The 8,275-nt window shown below is 30.5% G+C and overlaps 1 protein-coding gene across 1 annotated transcript; it reads right to left on the bottom strand.

The window, feature by feature from the left end:
- Positions 1-3,156: 3,156 nt before the first annotated feature.
- Positions 3,157-4,805, bottom strand: LOC131661443 (uncharacterized). The gene has a single exon (XM_058930983.1). It carries the CDS (start codon positions 4,553-4,555, stop codon positions 3,275-3,277), a length of 1,281 nt encoding a protein of 426 aa, XP_058786966.1. The 5' UTR covers positions 4,556-4,805; the 3' UTR covers positions 3,157-3,274.
- Positions 4,806-8,275: the final 3,470 nt, after the last annotated feature.

The following is an 8,275-nucleotide window of genomic DNA, read 5'->3' as shown; positions in this document are numbered from 1 at the left end:
CTTTGTTGTTGTTAGAAGATTATAAGAGAAGTTTTAGTGGTAGGCTTATACAAAGATCTAACAATAGTGAAATTCTCTCGCGGGTTATGAGGGGACTGGAGTACTCTTGTTTTGAAAGTTGAACCAAAATATATCTCAGTGTTATTTACTTTTCCGCGCATTATTTTTTTTCTCATTTCTTCTATTCTTAAACCAGAAAAATAAAAGAGATATTCATATGCAAAAATAACCGAATAATTTCATAACACCAAATTCCCCCCTCTTAGAAGCACTCTAAGCTTACAATTGAAAGATATGGCAGATCCATATTTGGTGTAGGAGATGAAGATGATGATAACAATTTGACCTTCTGATGCAATGGTGGCCCTTGTTAGTTTTACTGGGGGCCCCTTAATGGGCACCAATTCTTTCTGCTAAAAATAATAATTGTTTGAGAGTTTTAGGTTGTTGGAGTAGAGTAAGCTCATGAAGGGATTGTAAGAACTTATGTATCTATGTGGTTTATGAATGAATTGAATATCCTCTCTCAACCTATTGGTTGAGGTATTTATAGAGATTGATTGGGCTTGGATCCTTGGACACATGGGACGGTTATTCTGCTCCTCTTAGGAGCTAGGAGTTGTTATTTCCCATATTCTTCAGGAGAACGTTGCTTTCCCAATTTGACCGAGCTTCCATACTGTTATTTCTCTATGACACATCAATACCCATGTTTTGTTAGTGGGCAACAAGTAATTTTATCTAAGCCCATAAGGCGAGTGATTTGACCAAAGGGTGAATGATAGATATAACAGGTGCACGTTGTAATAAATGGGTGCGTGTTGTGATGATTGGGTGTAAGTTGTGATAAATTGGAAACTAAAGTTCAAAATTTTAAAAAAAAATTAAAATAAAACTGTTAGGAAACTAAAGTTCTTAAATAGAACTTAGACACCTCTAAAATTTCAAATAATTTTAAATTAGAAATATAACTACTCATATATATATATATATATATATATATATATATATATATATATATATATATATATATATATATATATATATATATATATATATATATATATATATATATATATATATATATATATATATATTAATGTATTAATATATTTCAAATCTTTGAAAAAACTTATACATGATTATAACTTTTTTGTAATTATAATATTTGCTGCTCCCTATAATATTTTTGACAAGATCTGCCTTTAGTAAATGTAGTTCATTAAAAGTATATATTTTTTTATTTTAAATATAAATTTAGTTTATATTTTCTTGTATGTTTAGCCACACCAATATATAATGTCTGGATCCGCCACTGCTTTGGACGATATGTGTTATCTTCCTGCCTGTTATGAATCTCAAGTTTCCTTCTATAGATCCTTTACAAATATACTTGTATCGTTACCAAGTATGTGATTACGATGAGGATATTCAATTCATTCAAGAACCACATCCTATAATGTGGTTTTTGAAAATTCCAAGTAATTTAATGCAAAAAGGGGAAGGTTCAATCCACATCATAATCACTCTTCACGATGATGACCAGGAAGTGGAGACTGAGCCTGCACAACCTTATGAAGTGAGAAGATCAACAAGAGTCTAAACTCAATTAGTTAGATTAAATGATTATGAGAGGTTTTTGATCAAGCCATAAGAAAAAAATGGTGACCCAATTGAAGAAGTCGTGATGGTTGAATTAGAACCTATTGATCATGTTCAAGCCATGGAAAATGATAATTGACAAGGTGCAATGAATGAAGAGCTTAAAGCCATTGAAAAGAACAAAAACATGGGAACTAGTAAAGTATTTAGGTAAGAAAACAATAGATGTAAGGTGGATTTAGAAGTTGAAGGTGAAGGCAGGCGGTGAAATTTTCAAGTATAAGGCAAGTTGGTGGAAAAAGATTTTCTTCAAAAGCTTGAAATTTATTTTAATGAAGCATATGCATCAGTGATTAGACCTGAAACTATAAGATTGATTGTAAGCATTGCAGCAGATAGAGGTTGGAAGATGCACCGACTTGATGTGAAGTTAGCCTTCCTCAATGGACCTCTAGAAGAAGAATTTTATGTGAAGCAGCCACCTGATCAAGCCAAATCAACAAAACACAATAATAGAAACCAAGCTTTATGGCTATTTTTATTCAAATTAGAGTGCTAATCAAGGTGATAGAAAGAGCACAACTTGTTGCTTGTTCATTCTTGAACTAGCACTAATCTTACGAAGTTCAGAGAAGTAAGGAATTATGACTTTGTGTTCATGTGAGATAGAGTATGTCACAGTCTCCTATGTTGTATGTTAGGCCCTTTGGTTGGAGATGTTACTTGAAGAGTTGAATATGAACAACTGTGTGCAAATCAAGTTGCAAGTTAGCAATCAGTCAACAATTGATTTAGCAAATCATTCAATGAGTTATGGTAGGGGTAAACACATAAAAAGGAAGTATAATATCCTAAGAGACCAAATTGATGAAAAAAAGGTTGAGAATTGAGTATTATAAAATTGAATTGTAATTGACAGACAACCTGACAAAACCGTTAAATCATAGATAATTTGAAGGCCTTAAAGAAATAAATAGAATAAAAAGCTTAAAAAATTTGAAATAAGAATGATATAAGAAAATAATTCAATTTTAAATATAATTGTTGGCGATGCAACACAAATTAACATTCACAACTGATAGTTAACTTATTAACATTCACAACTGATAGTTAAGTAAGTTAGTTGGTTTTGAGCTTTACGAACCTTTTAAAAAGTCTCTTTTTTAAAACTCTCCAATTTCCTTTAATTCTCTCTACTTCAATTTGAAAAAAAAAAACTTAAAATTCTTCAATTTGTAAATAACTTGAATCACAAGTTACCAAGAAAGAATGTGAAAACAAATCATTATCAACATGTTAATAAGACTAACAGACAAACTAGTAAAAAATGGAATCCAAAACAATGTTAAGGAAAACAGAACGATAAAATGAAAAAGTAGTCACATTCTACATAGTACATAACAAATTTAACTTCTAACTCAAAACCAACAACATAATTTCTTTTTAACATATAATGAATTGTACAACTATTATAATCATAACCCAACTTATTTATGTAACGAATCTGAATGTGATTAAATAACAAGCCAAAGCCTTACGGCATTACATAACATCCCATCACATTAACAACATTGGTATATATTTCTTAAGATAATCCAATTCCAATTTAATAATTAAAATGATAAAGAAAAAAAAATTAACAACATTGTAAAAAAAATTTAAGTATAACTAATTAATTCTTCTTTCCTTCTTCTCCACCTTCTTCCAAGTAAGTTTTCTTCCTTCTCTCAGCAGTAGCAAGAACACAAATCACAACAAAACACGTGGCATAAATCCCGTGAATTTTCCAATTAGTCTTCGGCGGTTGCCGCAACACCACTTTATGAAACACCGTCATGTAATAATGAAGCCCAACCGAAAAGCCCACAAACGTTTGGGCCAAGCCCATGAACTTCGAGCCCAAACCATTTTCCGTCGAGAAAACCAGAACAAGGTACATGAGAAGTAACAGCAGGTAGAAAATGTAAGCAAGTGTTTGAATGATCTGTAGGGTAAGATACGTGGACTGCGAAGTAGAGTAGAAAAACTTCAACGGTTCGAGGCCAGTGATCAAGGAAGAGAAACAGAGGATGGAGAAGTAGATTGATAGATAAGCTTGGATGAAGATTAAGAGCTTTTGGAGAGAGAAGTAGGCTTTGATTTTGTTGAAGAGAAGTGAGGCTAAGAGTAGTGGGAGTAAAACGCAGGTGCAAGAGAGGAGAGTTGCGATGGTTGGTGCGTATTTGTTGCCGACGTATGGTTTGAAATTGTTTGTGATTTGTTTGTTGGTTTTTGTTATGTAGGCTTTTGAGGTTGTGGAGATTTTTTCGAGGTCGGGGATTAGTGTTTGTTGGAATCTCATTGGGAGATCTTTGAAATCTGAAACGAAATCGGTGTCTTCTTCGTCGAACAACCAACTAGGTGGTGTTTGTTTCTTGATGGTGTTCGGTTTGTTTGGTTTGTTTGATTCTTGTTGATCTGTTTTTGTGACGGTGGATTTTGTTGTTTTGTTTTTGGTGATGCTGGTGCTTGCTTTGATGAGATCCAGTGATTTGGTGGTGGTGGGTTTTGATGTGGAATTGAGTTTCTTGGTTTTGATGATTGTGGAATTGAGTTTTTTAAGGTTGGTTGTAGTGTCGGTGAGTTTTGTTTGGTTTTTGGAGGGGGTGTTTGTGGTATTGGATTTGATTGTTTTGGTTTGGTTTTTTGAGAGGTTGTTTGGTTTGATTAACTTGGTTTGGTTTTTGGGACTAGGTTTCTTTTTGATGGGATGTTGAGATTCAGATTCTTGTTTTTGTTCTTGTTCAGTTTCCAGCTCCAACAATGTTCTTCTTGTATTGATGTTTGATGAGTGTTTTCTGTTGAGTTGAGGTTGAGAGGAGGTGGTGAAGGAAAAGATGGAAAGGAAAAGGAAGAAGAAGAGAAGAGAGATTAGGAGGAGCTTTTTGCTGTTGAAGTGAAGTAGTGGAGCCATTTGTGAAATGAAACACAAGAACACACTATGTTTAGATGTATGTGAGAGTGTTGTATGTACACTAATATGATGGGATGGGGAGAGTGAAAAAAGGGTCGGCAGAGTAAGGAATTAGAGGTTAATGGTTTTATAGGTTGTTGAGGAGATAGCACACGAGAGGGAGGTGTAGCAGAGTGTGAGATTGGAAGTATTTATTGTGAAAGTGGGGAGGTTAGAGAAAAGTGAGACCCATCACATGAGGCATGGAGACAGAGTATGCATAGTGGTGGAATTCACTATCCAAGACGCGGTTTTAGATGTTGTTTACTCTAAATTTTTAATGCACTGGGGGTGTAGTATTTTCTTGTTTGAGATTTGCTGGAAAGGTTCACTTTCGTTTTTACATGTATTTGTTTTATTGGGTGTGATTTGTGGAAATTTTACAATTTTTGAAAAAGGTCTCGGATGGTTCCACTCAACAGTCCACCCAATGTAAAACGTAAGAGATTTTCCTTCAGTTAACCTCTCATAGAAAAAATTACGTACTTTGAGGTTTTTTTCTCAACTAGTCAAATAGGGATTCCCTTCGTTTCCTAAAAAGTTTAAAAGAAATTGAGAATCTCTTACTATAGTTTTATGTAGGGATAACACAGGATAAAGTCAGGTATTTATCTTACTTAAACTCACCCGAAATTACTATACGAAACCAAATTCAAAATTATTATCCGAGTCCGAAATTAAATCCAAATGTTAAACAGGTGCTAAAATAACACACATACCTGTTGGATTCGGGTTTTTTTTTCATCCGAACCCGTTAAACACATTCAATAACAAAAGATTCATCAATAAAAATGTATAATAGAATTTGTACAAATTTGAGTGATACAATTTATACAAGTTTACAGAATCTAAAACAATGATGCACAATTAACATACTGTCTCATCAAAATTAACATAGAGTCTCACAAATATTAAAACTCATGTGTACAAGCGGGTGTTGTTTCGAGTTTCGGGTGCGAGTTTCACACTATTCAAATCAGCACCCAAAATATTGACTGACACCCGAACTCAGTCAACTCGAGTTTTTACCCGTTGACTCGAGTTCGAGTGCGGATGGACCCCATATATTTGAGTCTTCCTGCCATCCCTAGTTTTGTGTATATAAAATTAAATAAATATTAAATATATGTCGTATGTCTTAGAAATATGTGCAATTTACATAATTTTTTTATTAATGTACCCTCTTTCTTTTTATAAAATGAAGTAGATCCTTACTTCAACTAATAGCATGAGAGAACCGGGTTAAGATCCTCTTAATTTCTTTGTCTCTCCATTTTCTCTATTACTATAGTTTTATGTATAAAAACACATATATCTAAGACATGTGACAAATAATTAATGTTTATTTAACTTTATACACATAAAACTATAATAATGGTGTTCTCAATTTCTTTTAGGAAATGAAGAGGATCCTTATATAAGAGAAACAAATGTCACACTTTCTATAACATTCCATATTACTTGGCACTCGAACCAAAGTAAAAGCCCTCTCCCAAACAGAGTAAAAAGGCGTTTCTACAATACTCTTTTCGTCTTAAAGTAATTGTCATAGTTAGTAATTTCACATAAATTAAAAAATGTGATAATTAAAAAAGAGAATATAATTTTTACCAAACTATTCTTATTTCCTATTGGTATACTCAAATTATCATAAATATAGAAATATAGAGTCACAGAATAATAAATTAAGAGGATTAGTTAGATGATAAAATTGGAAGATAAAAATTAAAATTGCATTTAAAATTAAAATAATAATTATTTTAGAACAAATAATTTTATCAGATTCGACACTTATTTTGTGACGGAGGGAATAATAATAATTGTTTTTTCAATATATTTTCTTATTTATAGTTTAGAGAAGTAAATAGAATGCTATATTAAATGATTGAGTATAATATTTATAAAAACAAATAATTATATCAAAAATGAACTAACTTGTATATTGTTTACCGTGTATTTTAAATAAGGGTTGGACACATGTTAAGAGTTAAATGTGGAAAAAAATTTAAATTTATACATTATTTTAATTAAAAATTAATAATTAATGTGCTTATTATATTTTTCAATACAGAATTTTTATCCTTAGGTTTCTTAACATGTGCCCTTGAGGCACATGTTAGTTTTATTCTTTAAATAATTTTTAAACCAATAATTAAAAATGAAAAGAAGATTCATTTTATAATCATAGGTTCTATTTGACAAGAGATCTTTTGAACTTACAACTTATAGTTTATAAAATTATAAGACAACAAAAAAACTGTTTGACAACAATTTTTTCATCACAAACTTATAATTTATTTTATTCGTTTATAGTTTATTTTACATATGTTATTTCAAATAGCGTTTTAACTTATATCTTATTTTCTTCTATTTTTATCTTTATTATTTTATCTAAAATCCACTACTACTTTTTATAATTTATTTTAATTTAAATAAAATAATTATATATTAAATGTTTTTTTTGTCATTTTAATTTATTAATTACTTAAACGGTTAAATTTACTAAACAATTCAATCAACTTATCAATTATTAGTCGTCAAACATAAATTATAAAATATTAATCAATTTCAATTATAAACTATCGAATAACTTATCACATAACTATTATTTTTATCAAACAAGAGCCATAGTAAAATTTCCAATTTAGTCATGTAATCTGGATCTATTTTACCATCCTATTAAAAGAGTAGTAATAATTTTTGTAACTAATATTTATTTACCTAGTATAACAATAAATGTAGGATAGAATAAACAATAAAGTATGAATGATGTACTATTTTATATTTATATTTTTACTAGGTTCCATCAAACAACTCCTTGTTTGGAGCATTTTCATTGACATGAGACAACGACTTTCACATGTCAATAGTTTCAATAAGTTTGGTAGCAAAGTGACAAAATATTTATGAAACTCTGCCTACCTAGCTTAGAACGTAGAGAGAATAAAAATAATTCCTTCATTTCCTATAAATCAAACTTTGATAATAATTTCACGAATTTTAACTTATTAAATCTGAATTACCTTTTACCTAATCTATTAAATTTGAAACTTTGATAATAATAATATTCGTTCTGAAGATTTATTATTCTAGTTTCTACTGTAATTAACTGGAGTAGTAATACATAATGATGGAATCAAATAACCATTGGATTGAATCAAGGGGAGAAAATGATCCAACAAATGCAAATGGAAAAAGATACTATGTCGGACACCGACATTTGACAAAATAGTGTAACTCCAAAGCCTCCAATCTTTTTGTTCTTTCTCTAGTTGAGCAAACCAAATCATAAACTCCTCACCTTAAAAAGTGTCGTTGAAATAAATATTGTTGAAATATACTAATAATCTCGAAATTATTTAAAACAAATAGATTTATGTTAAGTATTAAGTTGAAGAAATTGAATATTTATTAAATATTGAAAAAATTTAAAACAAATGATGTGGACATGTGGAATTTATTGGACCACGAAAATTAAAGAGCTCCATTAATCCATACCAAAAGAAACTAAGCATTGCATCTAAATTATGCTGAACTTATCCTAATAAATAATTAAGCTTTAATGATGGCCCCTCTGTGTTAATAATTGTACGAAAACCCTCACTGACTTAATTAGAATCAAACAATATTCAACTGCTCACGAATTCTTATGTCACGAAGTAAATGTGAATTGAATATTGT

This window comes from Vicia villosa, linkage group LG3 (genome assembly GCF_029867415.1).
Source record: "Vicia villosa cultivar HV-30 ecotype Madison, WI linkage group LG3, Vvil1.0, whole genome shotgun sequence".
NCBI lineage: Eukaryota > Viridiplantae > Streptophyta > Magnoliopsida > Fabales > Fabaceae > Vicia > Vicia villosa.
This window is presented reverse-complemented; position numbering and strand designations above follow the sequence as displayed.

Bases quoted from the DNA above. Each gene is read 5' to 3' on its own strand.
- LOC131661443 (XM_058930983.1), bottom strand. From the start codon at position 4,555: ATGGCTCCACTACTTCACTTCAACAGCAAAAAGCTCCTCCTAATCTCT.